Source organism: Microplitis mediator, chromosome 6 (assembly GCF_029852145.1).
Source record: "Microplitis mediator isolate UGA2020A chromosome 6, iyMicMedi2.1, whole genome shotgun sequence".
NCBI lineage: Eukaryota > Metazoa > Arthropoda > Insecta > Hymenoptera > Braconidae > Microplitis > Microplitis mediator.
This window is the reverse complement of record NC_079974.1, coordinates 14,101,082-14,124,974: the sequence shown is the minus strand read 5'-3', so window position 1 is coordinate 14,124,974 and position 23,893 is coordinate 14,101,082. Positions and strand designations below refer to the sequence as shown.

At 34.7% G+C, this 23,893-nt stretch overlaps 2 protein-coding genes across 3 annotated transcripts in view; one reads left to right on the top strand and one right to left on the bottom strand.

The window, feature by feature from the left end:
• LOC130670144 (uncharacterized) overlaps nt 1-23,893 on the top strand; it is a 91,877-nt gene that overhangs the window by 7,220 nt on the left and 60,764 nt on the right. The window lies entirely within an intron of this gene.
• LOC130670140 (protein N-terminal glutamine amidohydrolase) overlaps nt 1-23,893 on the bottom strand; it is a 77,714-nt gene that overhangs the window by 14,084 nt on the left and 39,737 nt on the right. The window contains exon 4 of one of the 2 annotated variants that reach the window (XM_057473358.1): nt 5,136-6,605. The exons of the other annotated variant lie outside the window; for it this stretch is intronic. Within the exon in view, the coding sequence (XP_057329341.1) occupies nt 6,559-6,605 (47 nt within the window). The 3' untranslated portion in view covers nt 5,136-6,558. Of the gene's footprint in view, nt 1-5,135; nt 6,606-23,893 lie in introns of those variants that run through there. 2 annotated transcript variants of the gene reach the window in all.

Genomic DNA, 23,893 nt, shown 5'->3' with positions numbered 1-23,893 from the left:
GAATGTATCATTACTTAGGCAGGGTTAAACGGCATTAGAATGAACTTTTTTATTTTTTTTTATTATTTTTGGATCACAAATATATGATTTATATCATACCCAAGTAAAAAAATCTAATTTGGTAAATAACGGACACCCTAATATATATATATTAATTATTAATAAAAATTAATAAAAATATACCTATGTCGGAGGGCCAGCAGGTAGTGGAGTGGTACTCTTAATACCGTCATTATTATCACCATTATTTGTAGGCATTTTTATTTAATTACCAAAATATCAGATACACAACAAAATAACTATCGTTACATTCAAAATTACTCTTGAGGAGATTTCACAAATAATTAAAGTATTACAATATGTTATATACTAAGATTAAAATTGCACAATGTTAAATATTCACTTAATGCTAAATATTACGATAACTACACTCGAATAATTATACGGACTATAATACATAAGTAGGGTTAATACACCAATAGATGGACACCCACCAACAGATGGACAAATATTATTTTAAGAACCGATTAAATAAAATTTAGGAATGAAAATGTAACATAAACAATTTTTTCTCCGGACTTCGCCTCGGCCAACAATTACATGTGATCTGAGACATTTTTTACTTTACTTCCCTAGGTGTGTTATATACTATTTCTCCTCGACGGAGGCGGAAAGCGTCAATGTCGTTTTGCACAGTGGGACGAAAGTTGAGAAAAATTCGGAGGTGAGAAAAATACAGTTGCCAATGTGCGGGTAATTACCCGTTTTTCGGGTATTTTAGGATTTAGCGGGTAATCCAGCAAGTATTTTGAATTACTGGGTAAAAGCGGGTAATTTGGTCATTTGGCAACACCAATTATAAAAATTTAATCTAGATGCGAATAAAAATAATTCCTTTTTAACTGCAATGAAAATTATAAAGTTTTTATTGAGCCATTTTTTAATATTTCAAATTCAAATTCAACTGCTTGCGCTAAAAAGGTTGCGCAGAGTAGAAACTACAGTTTAACTCGACTAACCTTACTAAATAACGACTCCTCAATTAATAAAATATTATTTAACAAATAAATAGTTAACCCGACAATAGACAAAACAAGTTCACTTACTCCAACAATCTCCAACTTTAACCAGTCTTTTCATTCCACCGATCCTTTTCCTCCAAGACCAAAACCATAACCAGTCCTTCCTTCCAAGTCTACCAAACCATTCCAATCCTTTCCAATCAACCAGGCCCAATCCACAATAATCATTAGATAAATTCTAGTTTAAATAACTTAATTAACTTAATTAAAGGAATAAGCTTCCACGAGCCGTGGGCTTATATGCTCTTGCCCCATTTTGATGATGACTAGCAGCACGTGAAGTAGTAGTAGTAGTAGATAAAAATTTGTGGAAACCAAGATGTTAGTGGTAGTCGTAGTAAGACACGTCCGTCCACGGCGGTTGCTGCGAGCCACAAGAGACCAATCGCTCGTCGTCTCTGGCCCTCGTACCTCTCTACTCAGGTTGGCCAACCCCTAAAACCATATGTCGGGACTCGACCGTAGCGACCCCGGCGCATCAGTGACTGTATTTCCCCAATTATTGACAGTTGTTGAAGAAGGAGGGCGGATCTTTTGGCGTGAGTCGAAATTAAATATAAATTGTAATGTGGGAGCATTCCACCTCGTTACACTCTCTCCCCCCAGACTCGTTAGTCATCCCCAAAAGACTAACGACCTCGTTCTCCAACAACTGCCATGAAAGTCTACTCTGATTTAAAAATTAAGATTCAATTATTTCAAAACCTTGAAATGGCTCTAACAAAGATACAAAATTACAATGTAAAATGAATGGTAAAAATAGCACCGTTTCCGCCAAGTGAGGTCAGGGTGTATGGACTACCCCTACTACATATACGCACCAACCCCATGAGCTTGCCGAGGGGCCCGCTCTCCCTTATCTGAGAGAGCTTGTTCCCGGATAACGACGGAGGCCTTCCTTGGGCTCAGTTGTAGTTGAGCTCGTGTAGCAAAATTATAGTGGATATCAAAAAATTATTCTTACAAACTAATTATTAGACGACTTGAAGGTCTCTGACATATCTGAGGTACCCGAGGAAGTAATTACCCAAAACTCCCTCTAAATAACCGGCGTCCATATTATTTAAAATAAAAATAAAGTCAACCAACAATAAAACCTTATACCTATATTTACCAATTAACCTTTTTTCTTGACAGTCCTCGTATCACCAAGATACGTGACGTCAGCATCTCTGACATGTGTTTGACGTACACAAGTCTGAGGAAAATCATCTTTGACCTGTGCCGCCATCCACATGCCAGAGGAATAGACATCTCGCACCCTGCGAAATATCCCCAAAACCCACTTTATCCTTAAACCTAAACCTGAACCTTTTACCTGAACCTTTTACCTAAACCTAAACCTTTTACCTAGACCTAACCAATTTTCCTTCTTACCCGGTTCGCCACTCCGATAACAGAGTGTCATCCCTGATATGTGTCCCTGACACATACCTGGGGTATGGACACTTTGCACCGCGCAAAAATGTCCAACGAACCATTCTAATCCCCCCCCCCATCTTCCCCAGTATATGCACCGCGCATATATCGGAGGCATAGACATCCGCCCTTGCGCGACATCCAAATTAATTAAAACCTTTTATTTATTACAGACCTTTGACTAGAAATTATCACAGTTTTTCATGACTAGATTCTGATTTTCCCATTATTTAAATTACCCAGATAAATTTATAATAAAATAAAATTACTCAATAAGATAAAAATAACTCAGTTTGATAAAATGTAATTTTAACTAATGACTGTACTTTTGACGCGCCCGTCTTTGTCTTTCCTGCCAAATCGGCCCCTCACCCAGTCTGCGAAGATAACCCCCCAAACAGAAGCGGGTCAATTTTTGAATCAGGAGGAGGTGCAATAGATATGGCACACGAAGTAAAATAAAATGGGTTATAGTTACTTGAAAGACAACTATTGCTTGAATTGCAGAAAAGACGGACTACCTTGACGATATACAGTTTGGTAGACTTTTCTGGGTTCTTGACGAAAATTTTAGTTGTTTTCCGCGAAGATAAGCGCAATGATAGAACGCATGACCAGAATTATGACGCGTAGTTAACATACGTAGATTCGATGAAAGTAACTGTGAACAGTAACGCTGTACGGGTCCTTGGGCGCGGAAGTGGCACTGAATAAATCGCTGACTGAAGACACAAACACTTGTGGACGCCATTTTGTTGTTTAGGCTGCGCGAGGAGTAGTTGAAACTAAGTGTACGGGGTAGAAGATCGAAACGATGTTGTCCACCACGGACCTGGACATTGTACCGAGGGCGGGGCAAAAATCTGCCCTTTTCCACTACGTTTGTCCACTGCTTTTGATTGCAGCCCACACCGTATAATCTCTATCTTTTCCCTCACGTATCTTCTCAATCAACAACAGTGCTCACCATCAATCATGGACTTTTCAGCGCTATAAGCTTTCCTGCATTCCTCCAAGGACACCGTAGCTTCCTGAACAGCAGACAATAATCGTTCGTAACTAAAATAGGATGAAAATAAACAAGTGTACGAATATCTTCATAGAGATGATTACGTATAGTTTTTACCTGCTTGCATTCGGATGGTTAATTATGCACAAAAAGATATCGCTGCTACATATGTAAAATAAAATTGCAGCTACTTTCACCCTCGTTTGGTTTAATCTGGTCAATTTAAATTAAAATCTGCTGGTCTGATTTACCTGAGCCAAAGGCTCAACAAAATTCTATTTCAAATTGCTCATAAATCCTCCAACGTGTAAAATTTTAGTCGTACCAATGCAATACTCGATTCTGCAATAAATAGCTATTGAGATGTAATATTAATGTATCTGACCATTCCTCATAGAAAACTCTGACTTCAACAGTTGTTACAAAATCATTAATCGACAAACCGCCTTGTGGGAAGCGTAAAGACTATATATTTAACTGAGAGAGTATTTCTTTCCACCTTGTAGATGGTCCGAAACCTCTACATGGTACATTTTGTCTATTATAGAATGTTTGTTGATCATTAAAGCCAGAATTCTCATGAGAAAGGTCATCAAAATGATCAAAACCCATTTGTATATCCAGATCATCTCTACTCGGGTCGCCTAAACAACCCAGAGGAGGTATCCGAATATTGTCCAAGCCCGATAGTATGTTGGGAGGTGTTCTTTTTTCCAATGATCCAAGTTCATCCCTCTTCCCCCTACCAGCACCATGATTAGATAGAATCATAGGGTTGCAGAAAGATGGTGATAAACTTGGATATTTGTATGCCCCATAAGAAGTTCCTGGAACGTACGGGTCAAGAACAGCTGGCAAATGATCATGTACGTACAATAAATTCTGATTTTGATTTTGTAAATTATCTAAATTATTTCGTGGATTAGTATTATAAATGTAATTATCAAATCTATTGTTAACTATATTTCTTTGTTAAATCATATTTTGAAATAAATTATTTTGAGGTAAAACCGGATTATGTGACGCTAAGTTATTATTTGATGCTAAGTGATTATGTGAATTATATTGAGTCGGATTATTGACATCATTTGAATTATTTTGAACTGCATTATTGTCATATTTACCTCATTATTATTTAGATTATTGCGATTGTTGTGTACATGAACATCTAACCGAGCTTGTTCCAAAACCATCAGCCGTTCTAGGGCTTCGGTTAGTCTCCCTACTTGAGCATTTACTTCTATTTGATTTTGAGTCTCAATTAAACCGGACAATTTTCGACCCGAGCTCGGAATTTGTATTTGATTATTCGTTACCAAATTATCGATTCTCACCCCGACTTGAGCCAGAGGAAAAAGCGAAACGAGCTCTCGTATTCGGCCGAGATTCGATTTGAATTATTTTGCAAACTACTAGCTGGCGTTATTACAACTTACGGGACTAATGAAGTTACTGTGCTCGTTGCACTAGTAGTTGTCGTGATACTGGTAACAGTGGCGTAAGCAGATGGGGACAGTGTTATACACGCCCCGCACCCTGCTGTACCGGAAGCGGCTCGACATTGGGAACACTCGCTTTAACTACGAATATGTCGTCGTTGTTACGGCGTCCCTCAGTCCGCAAATGCTTGCTGTTTGAAAACGAGTCGCCATTTTGTGTACACTGGTACTTGTTCACGTAAACAAAGGATTAAAATTTATTTTCAGAAATAAGCCTCCGAAACGGACCTTCCATCCTCCAAACCTACTCCCTCCGACGCTCACACCGCATTCCGACGCTAACTATTTTTTCCAAAATTTTACAACCTCCCAAAAGTTTTGGTATAAAAAATCTCCCCTAAATTTTTGATGTTAAATAAAAAATTTACGTTGGGCGCCATTGTAATGGGTGCACTTATTACATTAATTGAATTGTGGTCTCAATGCAATAAGTGTCCCACACATGTGTAAAACTTAAGGTGTTTTGCAAACCTGTCTAGCTGAACTCAGTACCTTAGGACGAGGATAAGCCCCGTACTGGACCACACAGTATTAACATTACGAGAGAAGTCTTATACCTAAACTTATCAGGAAGGTTGTGATAAATTAATTTTATATGTCAAATTTAAATATAAAACAATGGCATTTATTTAGACGAAGCCGCTTTACAGATAATTAATGAGATATGAACAATAACCAAAATGAATGATGAAACTGACTCGACTAAATTAACAAAACTGGCTCGACTACTTTTATTAACAACAATTTGACTCGACTAACCTTACTAAATAACGACTTCTCAATTAATAAAATATTATTTAACAAATAAATAGTTAACCCGACAATAGACAAAACGAGTTCACTTACTCCAACAATCTCCAACCTTAACCAGTCTTTTTATTCCACCGATCCTTTTCCTCCAAGACCAAAACCATAACCAGTCTTTCCTTCCAAGTCCACCAAACCATTCCAATCCTTTCCAATCAACCAGGCCCAATCCACAATAATTATTATATAAATACTAGTTTAAATAACTTAATTAACTTAATTAAAGGACTAAGCTTCCACGAGCCGTGGGCTTATATGCTCTTGGCCCATTTTGATGATGACTAGCAGCACGTGTAGTAGTAGTAGTAGTAGATAGAAATTTGTGGAAACCAAGATGTTAGTGGTAGTCGTAGTAAGACACGTCCGTCCACGGCGGTTGCTGCGAGCCACAAGAGACCAATCGCTCGTCGTCTCTGGCCCTCGTACCTCTCCACTCAGGTTGGCCAACCCCTAAAACCATATGTCGGGACTCGACCGTAGCGACCCCGGCGCATCAGTGACTGTATTTCCCCAATTATTGACAGTTGTTGAAGAAGGAGGGCGGATCGTTTGGCGTGAGTCGAAATTAAATATAAATTGTAATGTGGGAGCATTCCACCCCGTTACAACATTTTAATTAGTTTAATGTACGTTTGTGTTCATGTTTAGTTATTGTTTCATAGAAATCAACAAAAACTGATGATCTTGAGCCCGAAGTAAACGATGAAGACAATTCATCGGAAAATAATCAAAATTCATCAGATCAATCGAATTTAGAACTTACTGAGTCAGAACGTGAAGATGGAAAGCCTAATAAAAAAAATAAAATAAAAAGATTAGTGAAAAACAAATCATCAACACCTAAATTCTGTGATTCCTGGCTTTGCCAAAAAGAATTTAAAGATTGGTTAAAAAAATCTGTTCATAATGTGAGCAATAAGGCTTTCTGTAAAGTCTGCTTAGTTGATACTATGTGTTATAATAAAAATAGCCTCACACGTCATTCTAAATCATCTAAGCACATCTCAAACCTGATAAAACCAGCTAATAACTGTGATATTAGTAATCTAATTCAAGAAGCCCCATTAGAGCGTCAGGTTAAAAGAGCTGAATTAATTCTCGGTGCGACGATAGCTACAAAATTTTTATCGTTTTCGTTAATGGATACTCTTGGGCCTATTTTGACAAAAATATTTCCGGATTCCAAAATAGCGAAAAAATTATCAATGAAGAGGACTAAAACTAAAGCTGTAGTTGATAGTCTAGCTGAAACATTAGAATGGAACTTTGTTGAAAAGCTACGAACTCCAGGATCGTTTTTTTCTCTGATTATGGATGAAACTACTGACGTAAAAAATGTAAAACCATGTGCATTTACGGTGATTCTTTACGATGAAGAGACGCAAAAAATCAAAACAAATTTTTTGGATATAGTAGAGACAGAGTCAGGGGATGCTCATTCTTTATATGCCTTACTTGAAAAAATTCTGACAGACATAAAAATTCCATTAGATAATTTAGTCGGTTTTTCGTCTGATACAGCTAATATCATGGCTGGTGAGTATAAATCGGTCTTCGCTTTATTGAAAAATAATATCCCTGGTATTTTAACACCAAATGCTCATGCCATACGATTGACTTAGTCGCATCAAAAGCATGTGCCAAATTATCAAATGCAGCAGAGGATTTATTTCGGAATTTAGGGGCCTATTTTCATCGTAGTTGGAAACGTATAAAAGAACTTCAAGAATTCCAAGAATATTTTTCAGTTGACGTTCACAGAGTGTTATCACCTAGTACGACACGCTGGTTATCGCTGAAAAACTGCGTAGATCGTGTTCTTGAACAATACACTCCTCTTCTAGTATATCTTCGAAGTCAATTGATTACTGACCCATCTCCTACAGTACAATCTATGGTTATAACTATGGACAATCAGTTTACATTCATATTACTTCAATTTTTGAGTTATGCATTAGACATTTTTACAAGTTATAACTTAATGTTTCAAACAGAAAGACCAGTTTTACATAAAGTCAAACCAGAACTCGAAAAACTGATGAAAGATATATGTTCTAATTATATGGACATTGCATATATTCGAAAAGATGATATTTTTAATTTAGAACACAAAAATCCTCATCTATTCGTACCTTTAGACAAGATATACGTAGGAGTAGCTGCAAACCAAAGTCTAAACGAATTGATTACTGATAAAAAAGTAAATATTTCAGAAATTAATGAATTTCGGAAGAAGATTTTAAACTTTTATATCAAAGCAATAACTCAAATTAAAAAAAGATTTGACTTTAGCGATCCTATATTTACAATATTAAATATCTTAGAGCCTAAAGAAGCTAAAAAATATGAAATAAAAACTCTCAGTGCAATATTAAAAAGATTTCCGGTACTTGAAAAATATGTCGTCTTACAAGATCTCGATAATGAATGGAAAAGGCATGCTCTTTTAGATCTTAATGATTGTCATATAAATATTGATTCGGACGCTGAAACTTACTGGAATGAAATTTTTAAACTAAAAAATGCTGCTGGAGACATAATTTTCAAAAATCTTAAAAAAGTTATCGAATTTTTATTGATATTGCCATTTTCAAACACTTCTGTAGAACGAATTTTCAGTGATTTAAAAAACATCAAAACTGATCATCGAAGTAATTTAGCTACAGAAACATTAAAATCTATAATAACCACTAAAAGTTTACTAAATAATGGAAAAAGTGTTATTGACTTTGAACCGTCTGATGAAATGTTGAAAACAAATATTTGGGAAAAAAAAAAGCAATTAATTACTAATTAGTCATTATTATTCATTAAAACTTATTATTATTTATAATATTTTGTAAAATATTGTCATTGTCTTATATAATTTATATTTTTAAGTGTCGTTATTGGTTGACAATTTTACTAATAGTATGATAAGAAATATCAATTAATAATAAAAAATTTTTATATTTGATTGTCATTTACTATTATTTACTAGCCTTACTATCATTATAAGCATAATCTGAATAATTATTTCTTAAACTAACTATATATGTACTGTACTGATTTTATATAGGGGAAATAACGTTTTTACTTCATTTAAATTTGGCGCTTATAACGGTGACTCCTTATTGGTTAAGTTCTTTTTTTAAGTTTTTGAGTGGCAAACTCTGCTATTATTCGTTGTCGGGTAAAATCGGGTAATTTCGTCGAGAGAAATAGGTATCTGCGAGTTCAGTCATCGGTAGCACTGGAAAAATAGTATACACTCCTTGGGCAGTAAATAAGAAAGCCTCTGACCACGTGTTTGTTGGCCGGGGCTTCGCCTCTTTCCCATTCTTTTCCGTCTACGGAGTCAATTACACTGATATATAATTCCTTTATACGGTGACCGGTCAGAATGTCCATCATAAAAATATCCAATGCAAAAATATCCATGAAAAATCTCCAATGCAATAATATCCATTGAAAAAATTATCCATAAATAAACATATCCAAATGAAAATAATCAATTCTCAAAAATATCCAAAATAGCAATTCTTGGAACTGTTTTTGCCATAATGTTAATGATTATGGATCAAGGTTAAGGAACCCGGGAAAAAATGATCAGAACTGACCATGCCTGTTCATGTATGATCAGGTCTGAAATTAGACCTGATCATGCCTGTTCATGTATGATCAAGCCTGAAATTAGACATGATCAGGCCTGATCATACTTGTCCATGCCTGTTCATGTCTGAAGCATTAAATACGATCAGGCCTAATCATACAAAAATTTTTATTATTTGATATTTAGGCCATTCAGTTGCGAATAATAATTCTTTGCAAAAGTGGTTCATTGATATGAAAACAACAATTTATACATGGATATTTTTAATACCATTATTGTAAAAATATAGATTTTTTAATTAATATTTATATATGCAATAATGATAAAACAAATGTGTTGTAACTGTTAGAAAATAGGGCATTGTTTTATTAATGGCCCATGAAAAAGATATAGAACATGTTAATAATATGATATTTTTGATGGATTATTATAATTTGAATGTATTTAATGTATAATTACTGATAGTTAATCTTATAATTAGTGGATACCGATCGGCAAAGCGGTTATGGATATTTTTGAACACGGATTTATTTCAAGTGGTAATTATTACTTATGGATATTTTTTCTACTGGATATTTTTCTATTGGATATTTTTCATGGTTATTTTTGTATTGGATCTTTTTACATTGGATATTCTGGCCTAGAACCGTTTATACACTTTATACAGTTACATACTATTGCAAACCAATTGTATTCTTCTGAAACACAGCCATTCTTGTAACGGGAGATTTGGTTTTTAAGACATAGCAACGGATACCTATCTTCTTTCATGTTTAATACTTTTACTATCCAACCCCATGTGAGCTCCCATATATTGAAAGCTAAATCAGTTGTATTTACTTCGAATTTTACTAAATCATTAGAAGTTGTACGCCTGATACCAAAAATTTTTTTATAAAATTCTGTAGTTATACAATCAAGTTCTGACATATATCTGAGAGCCCACACCGGCGCCGCGTATAAAGCAATTGAAGAGATCATACTATTAAACAGTGTGTCAATACAATCGATATTATTCATTTTCGCCTTATAAATTACCGATGTTACCGTACCTATTGCAACTCTAGATTTTGATACTGCATTAGTTAGTGCTAAACGGCCACGACCACACGAAGATATTGGTATTCCTAAATACGTGAAGTTCGATTTCAAGTTTTTCGGGATTCTAGCTGCTTTTCTGCAATATAAAATCTTTGTTTTTGACTCAATAACCTGTAAATGATTTATCTCGCAATATTTTCGTAACGCTTTCAATTTCCTCGCGTCATCGGCTTTACTACTAGCAGAAACTGCTAGATCATCAGTGTACAATAATAATAAAATATCTGTTAAAATATTTAAACTAACGCCGTCAAGTCCTTCTGTACGGAAGAAATTCTCCATATCTGCCATAAACAATATAAAGAGGAGTGGGCTCAAAATATCTCCCTGGAGTACCCTTTCCGTTATTTTAATTTTGTCAGTGAAACCCCCTGGGATTTTTATCTTTATGGACGCGTTATCATACAGGTTTTTTAAAATTCTTATAAATTTCGCACTCACTCCTATTTTCAGTAATTTTTCCCATAAGAGTTTATGCACAATAGTTTGAAATGCACGCTTTAATTCAACAAATATAATAAATAAGACAATTGAATTACAATAATAAGTTGCTGAGGAAGTCATAAATAAATGACGAAACGTTTAATTTATTTAAAGTAATTCATTTATTTCCTGGTCCTATTTTCTACGAATTCAATAGTTATAATAAATAAGTAACCCTTCCTTTGACTCAGTTTCACCTCGATTAATTCGAATAGAGTAAATCGATTGTCCATACAACCCCTGTTAGCTCTAAAACCTGCCTGCCCCTCTGGGAGTATTCTACAACTTTCTACCCAATTATACAACCTTTCGGCTAATAATGCAGTAAAAAGCTTAGTAATGTGGCTTATGAGTGATATACGGGACGTTGGATGTATGCATTTCTTGCCAGCACAGGACATGCTGACAAGAGATGCATAAGCGTCTCAGGATATTGCTTACACACCCTACACAGTGTGTCGATGGCTGCATCTGGAGCACTTTAGCGCGGTATAGTCTACTGAAATTACTCTTAAGCGTTGTGGAGAGAAATTAGTATCTGGATAATTTATATATCAAAAGAAAGAGAATTTTACGCTGATTTTTATAATGCCAATCTCAAATCATAAAAGTGTCGAAAAGTTTGCGAAAAATGTGAAAGAAAATTCAAAATTATGAGAATTGACGTAATTTTAATAAAAAACTTAATATAATTTTGGTATTACCTTATAAATATTGGTATCAATAAAAAAAAGGAATTACCCATGAATTTAAAAAGTCAAAAACAAAACGTCCACTACTTATAACAATCTTGCAAAAAATTAATGAAAATGAAAAAATTAAACTTTACTTATCGGACTCAGCTGTTCAGGGGAAACTATAGTATGGTGGACTGTATGCGCACGCAGTACCACGCGAATTAGTCCTCATTCAATAGATATTCAAAACTCAAATAATAATCGTCACAGAGTTAAGAAAGAACGACCAGAATTTATAAAAAAAAAAACTATTTTCTAATCGTTATTAACCCTCCGTCGATCGCGCGGTCTCGCCACCCTTCGTTTGTCACGCCGCGGCATTCTACCGTCATGTATTTAATATTGCGGTGTTGCCAAGTATCAGAACTATGGCTTTAAAAAATTAAAACCACACAAGCTTATGCGACTAAATTTTTTTTTTAATTTTTTGATAAAATAAAAATTTGGTGTTAAATAAAAATATTAAAGAAAGAGATGAATTAAATGAGCTGGAAATGAGTCACTGGTGGTAACTGACAACACTGCGCGGAAAATCCGAACAAATTCAACGCCCGAGTTTACTTGCGAAAATTAATTAATGTAACGGGACCTAGGTCCACCTCCACCGACCGGAGGCCGTTTCCTCACGCTTTTGGGCATAAACGCGCTGCAAAATTCCTTATCTTCTACCCAGACGACACTCTTAGTCGAAAAGACGACCAAGAGTGGGCATTAAGCGGGGGTATAATAAAAAATCCCCATTGCGCGTGGTATCTAACCGCAGCCACCACGAGTCCTACCTCTTTCGGGCCGAACACTGCTCCCATCTCAGGACATAAAGAGGCTCTGGTCACAGTGGGCTTGGAAAGGTCCCCCGTGGTACCAGACTCCCAGCTCTGGTCAACATGCTTGCGTAGGATTAGTGGTGGGACGCAAGTTCTCCCTATACCCTATGTAAAGGGCCGCTCCACTTGTTTCTTTCGGGTTCCCAACAAGCAATTATCCGCTTGTTTCAAAACGTCCCCTCTAAGATTTTCTACTTTCCCCAAGCCAGATAGCACACTAATTATTCAAGCCAAATCAAAGTTGGGCGGCTTGGGGGGAGTTTACTCGCGACAGCGGCTCATCGCCGCGTTTCTCAAGTTTCCTAACAAAAGAAATCTGGGTGTCGTTTAAACCTGCGGTCCATCCCCAAAACTTCTCGCTGGTTTCGAGCTTAAGGAGCTTGAAAACATTACTTTGAATATATTTTCGCGCTCGAAAATAATATTGCCTGCGATTACTTTTTTATAAGCTTTTCAAGCTCTAACAAGTTAAGTGTTTGATAAAGTTTGACAAGTTAAGAATCGAAAATCATTAATGAAGAAGCGGTTTTTGAATTTTTATTCCCGATGGTGTTTAATGAAATAAATATATTGAGGCAGAAATAAATGTCAGTGATCAAAATCAAGATTTGAATGAGTTTTGACTTAGGTCAGAGCAATTATATATGAAATATTCGAGACAAATATTAAAAACTGTGTCTTTTCAATTTTTTGATGATAATATGATTTACACTAAAGAACAAGTTAGATGACATAATATGATGATCGAACGAAACCATAAAGAGGAAGAGTTGTTATGATTTCAGACACGTTTTAATACATTATACTTTATAATATAATATATATATATATATATATATTATGTTATATATAATATATAATAATATAAATAATAATGTATTTTGATTTATCCGGAAAAAATAACATTTTGTGTTATTTCTTTCGAATTAATTTACCGATTTTGACGTTTAAGGCGGCAATCGACGCATTTTATCGATTTCTAGCGCGAAAAACCGGATTTTACCATTTCTTTTTCCTACAATATCTGTCGAACAAATTATCAGATTGAGATGGTTGAGGCATTGATCCACGCGTTTTATTAAGTTCTAGAGCTGATTAGATTCTGAAGTCGATCGTTCAAGCTGTTTTTGAGAAATAAAAAGAAAACTGAAAAAAAAAAATTTTTCTTTTTCATAATTCGCAAATATTTTTGAGTCTACTCGAACAAATGATCTGAAATTTTTAGGAAAGTTGATGGCCAACAAGTTCGATTGCCACCTTAACCGTATGTGTGTGTGCGACCGGTCTATAACTTTTTAACTAATGAACCGATTTGGATGGTTAAGGCGGCAATCGAAAGAGCTTGTTAGCCATCAATTTTTCTGAAAGTTTCAGATCATTTGATCAAGTAGACTCGAAAATATTGGCGAATTACGAAAAAAAAATTTTTTTTTAGTTTTTTATTGATTTCTCAGAAACGACTTATACGATCAACTTCAAAATCTAATAAGCTCTAGAACTCAATAACATACGCCGATAGCCCCTCAACCATCAAAATCGGTCAATTCCTTCCTGAGATATCGTGGGAGGAAGAAATGCTAAAATTGGTTTTTTTCGAAAACAATGGCACACAAAAGTATTTTCGAGCTCAAAGAGCTCGAAAATGTATTCACAATACTGTTATTCAAAAAACGGTTTTTTGCGAATAACTTTGAAACAACTGAACCAAACAATTCCAAAATCTTACGAATTCTCGAACTCAATAAAATACGTCAATTGCCTCCTCAACCATCAAAATCGGTTAATTCGTTCGTGAGATATCGTGAGAGAAAGAAATGCTAAAAACGGTTTTTTTCAAAAACAATGGCACATAAGAGTAAAGAGTAGCTAGCGTTGCTTTCTTTTTTGGAGCCATCAGTGTAGTATTCAAGGTATCCTTGATATTTTTTTTCGTCTCGAGAAAGAGAGATCTGTAGGTATCTGGTGTTGTCTGTTTTTTCTCTCTTTCGCTGATGGACTAGTCTGTAGAGATTTTTATTTCTTCCCATGGGGGAACAGAATTGAGTGTTCTTACCCGCAATTCTCAATGGATCTTAATGAAATTTTATGCACTTATTTATTGGATGATGACCTTAATCGGTCGATTAGTTTGGAAGTTGTGGGTGTTTGAAATTTTTTTTTATTTCCATAAAAATGAATTTTCTGGCTTTATCCTTAAATAACTTTTAAACCAAAAATGATAACTCAATTCTGTAAAAAGTATCGAATTTGGACGATTAGCTTTAATGTTCACTGTAATACTTGATTTCCTTAAACATCTTCTCTAACGATTTGATGATATCGAAAATTTCACAAAAAATTAAAAAAGCTTATTTTTGCAGCCTAGTCTTCTAATGACTTCTAAATGAAAAGGCATAACTCATTTCCTTGAGATTCATGTTTAAGCTTACAAAATAAGTATTAATTACACTACCGTAGGTTTATGGTATTTACATAAGAAATCAACCTTTCCATTCCGGGTAAGGCCGAATGGCTCTTTTTTTTATATGTGGCAACCAAGAGAGTTTTGGGTCCCAGGTGAGTCCTAAGATGGTAATCTGCTCAGCTCTTGGAATCGGTTGATTACTTAGGTACCAGCTGAAGCTCTCAACTGAGCGTATTTTGGTGAATAGCATAAATTGAGATTTTTTTGACGGAAATTTAAAGCCAGTGGTGATTGACCATTCGAAAATCTTGTTGAGTGAGATCTGCATAAGTTTATTTATTAGTCTTAGGATCTTCCCACTGCATAAGATGGTGAGGTCATCCGCGAAGAGGAGGGCTTTGATAGGTGCTTCTATTACGGTGAAAATACTGTTTATTGCTATTAAGAACAATAATACTCCAAGGACTGATCCTTGAGGTACACCGTTTTCTGCCTCAGCTGGATCAGAGAAAGTGTTATTAAATTTTACTTTGATTTTCTTTTTCTGGACAAAATTTTTTATGAATCCCAGCATGTTACCGTTTAAACCTTTTTCTTCGAGTATGCTAATGACTTTATCTGGCGAGACCATTTCAAATGCTTTTTCTAGGTCTAGTGAAGTAGTTAAGGCATGGAATTTGTTCGGGAATGCATCACATATATATGATTCTAGGTTAACTAGATAGTCACTGGTTGATCTATGGTACCAGAATCCGTATTGCCTTGAGTCTACCCAGTTTTCTGCATCCATTCTCCATCTTAGCCTTCTGCTCACCATTTTTTCTAATATCTTGCACATGTTACAAGTTACAAAGATATTGGTCTATGATTAGCTGCTTACGTGCTATCCTTGTTAGGCTTAGAAACTGGTATAATTATTGCCTCCTTCCAAATGTCAGGAAACAGCTTTTGAGTCCAGATAGTGTTATATAGATCCAGAAGGAATATAAGAGCTTGTTGTGGTAATTGTTTGATGAACGCATTGGGAATGTTGTCTGGTCTTGGGTTAGAGTCTCCACAAATGATCAGTATGTTTTGGAGTTCCTCTATTCTAAATGGCTTGTTGTTAGGATCAAGGTTTAGGTGTTGTTGATACTTTTTGTTTTCAAGCTGTGCCTTGATGACGAGGAAGTCTGCTGGATAGTTGACATCACTAGAGTTTTGGGCAAAGTGATCAGCTATTTTTTTGTTATCAGTTAGGGGTATACCTTCTGCTGTCTCAATAAAAGAGACATTAGAGCGCGTTTGAATTTTCATAGCGTTTATCTTTTTCCACATGATAGTGCTGGGAGTTTGATGAATGATTGACGATACGAAAGTTTGCCAAGAGGTTTGCTTGTTTTCTTTAGTAGTTCGTTTAGCTTGTGCTTTTTTTTTATAGTTGATTTTATTTTCAATTGTTTGGCGATGTTTACATTTTTTAAATGCTGCTTTTGCTTCTATTATGTCATTTTTACATTGTCCGTTCCACCAAGGTACTCTTTTCTTCGGTGCTTTTTCACTAGTTAATGGTATTGTGGCGTTTGCAGCAGTTAGGATGATGTTGTTGAGTCGCTGTAGGATTTGGTTGAAATTAGTTTTGGTAACTTCTGTTGGGAGCGTTATATGAGGAAGATTATCAGTAATTATTTTTCTGAAGTCATACCAGCCTGCAGCTTTTAGTCTCCAATGTGCTATGTGAGCTTGTGTCGGGATCCTTTCATTTTGAAGTTTAAGTATGATCAGGTAGTGGTCGTTATCATGTAAATCGTCAGCTGCACGCCACTCGAGTTCAGGTGTAATATTTGCTGAAGCAAATGATCGGTCTATGGCACTATCTTTCCCTGTTGCTGTATTGTAGTGGGTTGGTTGTCCGTCGTTCAATATTACCATTGTATCATCATTTGATAGCCATTCCTTTATGATTTTTCCCCTGTTGCTGATTGATTCTGATCCCCATAAGAGATTGTGCCCATTAAAGTCCCCTAGAATGATATATGGAGATGGAATTTGTTGCCTGACGTTTGTCAAATCAGATTTTGTTAGGGAGGTAGAGTTAGGGAAGTCGACATTGCAGATTGTTAACTTATTAGGAATTTTCATAGTAACAGCTATTGCTTCTAAGTTTGTTTTTAAATTTAATTTTTGGGCTTTAAGATTTAGCTTCGTGTAGGTGACTACTCCTTCACTTGCGTGAGCAGTGCGTGCTCTGTTTCTATGATGGGCTACATATTCTTTTAACTGAGCACAATGCTGATCTTTAAAGTTAGTTTCCTGTAAGCATATAACATCAGAAGTGCTATATGCTATTAGTAATTGAAGCCTTTCCTTTCTCGGGTAGTAGCCATTGACGTTCCATTGTAGAATGTACATATTATGATATGGATTTATTAGGGTGAATCGTTTTGAATGACTATTTTTTTTTCACTCCCACTTGAAAATATTGTCATAGACATTGAAAAAAAAATCCCTGCAAATTTCAGCCCTTAATTTCAATTCTAAGTACTTTATATTTGATTTTGAAGTTTTCCCATTTAAAATACATAGGAAATTTGGGATTTTTTTTTTAATTCTTTATAACTCAGCCGCATTTCAAGTTATCGGATCGTCATTTAAGGCATTTTGTAGATAATTTTATACTCTTCAAAAGTCTCCATAATAATTTTACTCGGACTCTAAATGTTTTTTCTGTATTGGTTCTGAAAATAATTTTTTTAATAATAATTTGGGTTTTTAGTTGATATTAAGTAAATAACGAAATTTACAGAAAAAGTGCAGTTAACGATTTTTTAGGAAATTTTATTCGCTACAGAAAAGCTCCTTTTAATTAAGTGGCTCAAGTTCTTCGTTCACGTGATACAGAGATTTTAGTAATTTTGTAAATAAAATATTTGTCAAAAAATTCCACCAAATGCTATTCAATTTCAATTTTAAATCAGTAAATAATTTTCCTTTCATTAATTTAATCCAGTTAATAAAATCAGAAGGGGTCAAATTGATAAACTTCGGAAAAATTTTTAACAAATATTTTATTTACAAAATTACTAAAATCTCTGTATCACGTGAACGAAGAACTTGAGCCACTTAACTAAAAGGAGCTTTTCTGTAGCGAATAAAATTTCCTAAAAAATCGTTAACTGCACTTTTTCTGTAAATTTCGTTATTTACTTAATATCAACTAAAAACCCAAATTATTATTAAAAAAATTATTTTCAGAACCAATACAGAAAAAACATTTAGAGTCCGAGTAAAATTATTATGGAGACTTTTGAAGAGTATAAAATTATCTACAAAATGCCTTAAATGACGATCCGATAACTTGAAATGCGGCTGAGTTATAAAGAATTTAAAAAAAAATCCCAACTTTTCTATGTATTTTTAATGGGAAAACTTCAAAATCAAATATAAAGTACTTAAAATTGAAATGAAGGGCTGAAACTTGCAGGGATTTTTTTTTTCAATGTCTATAACAATATTTTCAAGTGGGAGTGAAAAAAAAACAGTCGTTCAAAACGAATCACCCTAGTATTTATATTTAGTTAGGTAGGTTCTGATTTAATTGATGCTAGGTGTAAATATTTAGTGTCTGTTATATTTTAGGAGGTTGCCTGTAAAGATCTCATGTGTTGTCCTTTTGGTAGCTGGTTGCTGTCACTTGATTGTTGCTTGCTTGTCAATGTTTCCTTATTAGGGTCTAGCGGTAGTGTTTTGGCGATCTGTCTTCGTAATTGAAGGTTTAAATAAGTTTCAATAGCTATACTTATTCGAGTAGTTCTGTTCTTGAGACTTTGGGTCAGATAATGAGGGTGTAATTCTTCAAGCATTTTCTTACAAGTTATTAAGTTATCAGTATACTCCAGTGCCAGCTGAGCTAGATATCTGTTACCATGAGCTTTTGAATAGAAGTCTTGCAGTTGAGTGATGTTTAGAGGGTGTTTGCGTTTTTTCATTAAGTGTTCTATGTTTGACCATTCTTCCTCTGTTACGTTGATTGTATTAGTTTATGGAAGTTTTTTTTTTAGGTTTTTAGTAGTTGGGTCAGCAGAGACACTGTTATCAGAAGAATATTCCGTTTCTGAGCTTTCTTCAAGTTCAATTATTTTTTTCTTGTCTTGGTGTTTGGTTTTCTTGTCTTGGTTTTTTTCTTTTCTTGGAGTTTGTACTATCTTCTGAGTTAGTAATAGAGTGAGTTCGTTTGATGCCTGTGTTTATGATGGGATTAGTTGGTGATAAGAAATTGTTTTGGTTGGTAATTATTTTCTCATGAGTCATTTTAATGTTATTTGAGTTATCCTTATCTATAGGATTTGCAGAGGTACCCATTTGATTGTCCGTTTGAGTATTAGGATTATTATTTACAGTGGGACAATTTCTGGCTATGTGGCCTTCTTTTTTGCATATGCAAAAAGAAGGCCACATCATATGAAGCAAGATAGAGTATCTGTGGAGAGGTAAATTTGGTAAGTGGTTTCATCGTGATTGACCTTGATTGAGTCAGGAAGTTTAATTTTGCTTTCCAGAGCTATATATGTTTGTTTACGGAAGCTCATAATGTGACTGAAAGCCGGGTTCTGCAGGTCAGCTTTCAAAAAAGTAATGGAAGATGTTAGTTTTATTCATAGTTGAGTCAGTTCTTCTTGAATGACAGAATGAGGAATAATAGGACAGACATTTGACAACACTACTCGTATATTTTTAGAAATTAGAGGTCTGATTTGGAGTATACTATTGTTGAATTTTATTTTGGGGCGCTTCTCTAGGAGTTCAATTATTAATTGTTTGCTTGCAAGATAAACGCATACTCTGATGTTGGATATTCTTGAGATAAACTTAATTTGCTCGGGTTTGACTAGTTGGGATAGGCTTAACACGTAGTCGTGGATTTGTGCATTAGTTATAGCATTAAAACTATAGCCTGCTCTTTCGCTGGAAAACTAAAATTTTCGGTAACACTTAGGTAGGAAGAACTTTGATTAATTAACTCTGAGGAAGACATTTTGGTAGAAATTCCAGAGGGATCCTCAAATGTTAAGTGATTACTTGGCAATTCACTGAGTTATTCGTGCGATAATTTAAACAAGAGTAAAACCAATTATGCTATGACACTGGGACACGTATTACTAAGCTATTTGCTTATTTTAATTCGTTGTTCCGGCTTAGGTCCGATCACCTTGACGGTCAAACGAAGACTGGTATATATTTTATATTTTTTTAATATATTGAAATTGAATTTAAAATATATAAAATATATATGAAAACCGGCTGGAAATTGGCTGTAAAAAATATGATTTTTATAAATATTCAACATTTTTTTAATGTATTTTTAATTTATTAATTAATACAAAAATATATTTTTTTCATATTTTAAAATATATTGTATTCATAAATTTTTTCATGAGAGATGTGTATTCAATATTCTATATTTTAATAACGATTATAAATTTTTTTTTTTTTTATAAATTCCGATTTCTCTCTTTCAACTCTGCGACGATTATTATTTTAGTTTTAAATATCTATTGAAGAACTAATACGGGCGGTACTGCGTGCGCATACAGTCCGCCATACTATAGTTTCCCCCGAACAGCTGAGTCCGACAATTTCAGTTTTATTTTTTTATTTTCATTAATTTTTTGCAAGATTGTTATAAGTGGTGGACACCTTGTTTTTGACTTTGTAAATTCATGGGAATTTCCTCTTTTTATTGATACCAATATTTATAAGGTAATACCAAAATTATATTGTTTTTTATTAAAATTACGTCAATTCTCATACTTTTCAATTTTGTTTCACATTTTTCGCAAACTTTCCGACACTTTTATGATTGGAGATTGGCATTATAAAAATCAGTGTAAAATTCTCTTCCTTTTGATAGATAAATTATCCAGATACTAATTTCTCTTCACAACGCTTAAGCGTAATTTCAGTGGACTAGTATTCGAGAGTGTTGATTACACCATCTTGGCTGGCAAAAATATACCCTTCGGTCTCGGACATCAGACCAGCTGACTTAAGGAAGGAAAACGTCAGCTCGGTGGACAAGCCATGATCACGCACGTGTTTGAAGAATACGCTGTGCATGGACTTGCCCACGTGTGTACTCTTCATCGATGGATCCAAGAATCACAGCTTTTTGCATCCGCGATGCCAGAAACCCAACTTGCGATGAACAAGTTGGTATTTTAGCCAGTGCAGACACAAAAGTCTACTTCATCTCTCCTAGAACGCCAACAATGAGAACGACAAGCTTAACACGGTAGCCTGGGTGAAGTTTGCCAATTTCAAACTTTATTATTATTATTAATAGTATTATTTCTTTTGTTGTTAAATGCTCAGGGGGTTATCCCCGGTAGTCCGACTCTACCGAGGGCCTCACCTGAGCGCTAAATCGTTACTGCTGCGATGCTCCATCAACAAGATGATCAGCATGCGCAGCAGGCCAAGTTTCGTTGCCTTAGGAGACGGAGGGACCCGAGAATAACAGCCTTTTGCATCCTCGATGCCAGAAGCTCAACTTGCGCTGAACAAGTTGGTATTCTAGCCAATGCAGATACAAAAGACTGTTTCATTCCTCCAAGGACGCCAACAATGAGGACGACAAGTTTGACACGGTAGCCGGGGTAAAGTTTGCCAATTTCAAACAGGAGATCCTGATATATCTCGTGTTTGTGCTCTTCTTTAACCGTTATGTTATACTCAGCAGGTGCTGAAAACTCGATGACATAAATGTCACGAGTGGTTTTATCGAAGAGCACAATATCAGGTTTGTTGTGATCTATTTTCCGAGTTGTTGCGAATGGCACGTTCCAATAAATGCGGCAACGGTCATTCTCAACAACTTGCGGAATATCTCCTGGCAGGTAAGGCAGCACTGGTGTTTTATCGATACCGTGCGTATGTCTAAGGTGGTAATAAAGTACTCGCAGAGCAGCATTGTGACGCTGGATGTATGCACCTTTTGCCAGCACAGGACATGCTGACAAGAGATGCATAAGCGTCTCTGGATGTTGCTTACATACCCTACACGATGTGTCGGGTAGCTGCATCTGGAGTACTTTCGCACGGTATTCGAGGGTATTGATTACACCATCTTGGCAGGCAAAAATATATCCTTCGGTCTCGGACATCAGGCCAGCTGACTTAAGGAAGGAAAACGTCAGCTGGGTGGACAAGCCATGGTCACGCACGTGTTTAAAGAACACGCTGTGCATGGACTTGTCCATGTGTGTACTGAGCAGTTTTTGCTGCTCAGCATTCCTGACGACACTCTTAAATTCCTCCTTAGGGAGTTCAATAAGAGCGTTTACTCTTCCGAGACCGAGGGATTTTGCCGCGTATCGTGCTGCCTTATATAAGAACGCTCCCTTCTGCAGATTCTCATGACTATGAACAATCTGCATAAGGAAGTCGTTCTCATCTGCTGTGAAATTGACAACTTCGTATGTTAGACCCAAAACCAAACGATCATGTAGACACTCCAAGCTCTGTAGACCTCTCCCTCCGATGTGCCGGGAAAGGTATAATCTGGTGACTGAGGACTTAGGGTGCATGCTCCGATTGATATTCATGACTTTGCGTGTCTTGATATCGAGATCTCTAAGCTCTTTTCGGGTCCATTTAAGGACACCGAAAAAGTAGAGTAGTATTGGGACAGCAAGCATGTTTGTTGCAGAGACTTTGTTTTTTCCGGAAAGTTCTGATGACCAGATTTTCCGGAGTCTCCGTCCATACTCGCTGCAGAGAGTCGTTTTGATTTTAGAGACATCCTGCATAGGACTCCCGTCAATCCCTAGATATTTGTACGACTCTCCGGCGTCAAGATGGTCAATGACGCTCCCATCTACTAACTCGATATCTTCGCGCAAATCAGAGCACTTACCCCTCACCAGATTAACGACCGCGCACTTGTCCAACCCAAAGGCCATGCCGACATCCCGTGTATACTCCCCTACGATATTCAAGGCTGTTTGAAGGTGTTCCTCATCAGGAGCATATACCTTCAGATCATCCATGTAGAGTAAGTGGGTGATCGAATATTTCCGATCAGTTGGTGGGCCCACTGAGTATCCACGAGTACGGCGTAGCGCAACAGATATCGGCAGCAGTGAGATGCAAAACAGCAGCGGGCTCAGGGAATCTCCCTGGAAGACACCTCGCTTGTACTGTACAACTTCGGTCACACGTTTGTCGTTGCCGAAGTTGTACATTATTATTATTATTATTATTATTATTATTATTATTATTATTATTATTATTATTATTATTATTATTATTATTATTATTATTATTATTATTATTATTATTATTATTATTATTATTATTATTATTATTATTATTATTATTATTATTATTATTATTATTATTATTATTATTATTATTATTATTATTATTATTATTATTATTATTATTATTATTATTATTATTATTATTATTATTATTATTATTATTATTATTATTATTATTATTATTATTATTATTATTATTATTATTATTATTATTATTATTATTATTATTATTATTATTATTATTATTATTATTATTATTATTATTATTATTATTATTATTATTATTATTATTATTATTATTATTATTATTATTATTATTATTATTATTATTATTATTATTATTATTATTATTATTATTATTATTATTATTATTATTATTATTATTATTATTATTATTATTATTATTATTATTATTATTATTATTATTATTATTATTATTATTATTATTATTATTATTATTATTATTATTATTATTATTATTATTATTATTATTATTATTATTATTATTATTATTATTATTATTATTATTATTATTATTATTATTATTATTATTATTATTATTATTATTATTATTATTATTATTATTATTATTATTATTATTATTATTATTATTATTATTATTATTATTATTATTAT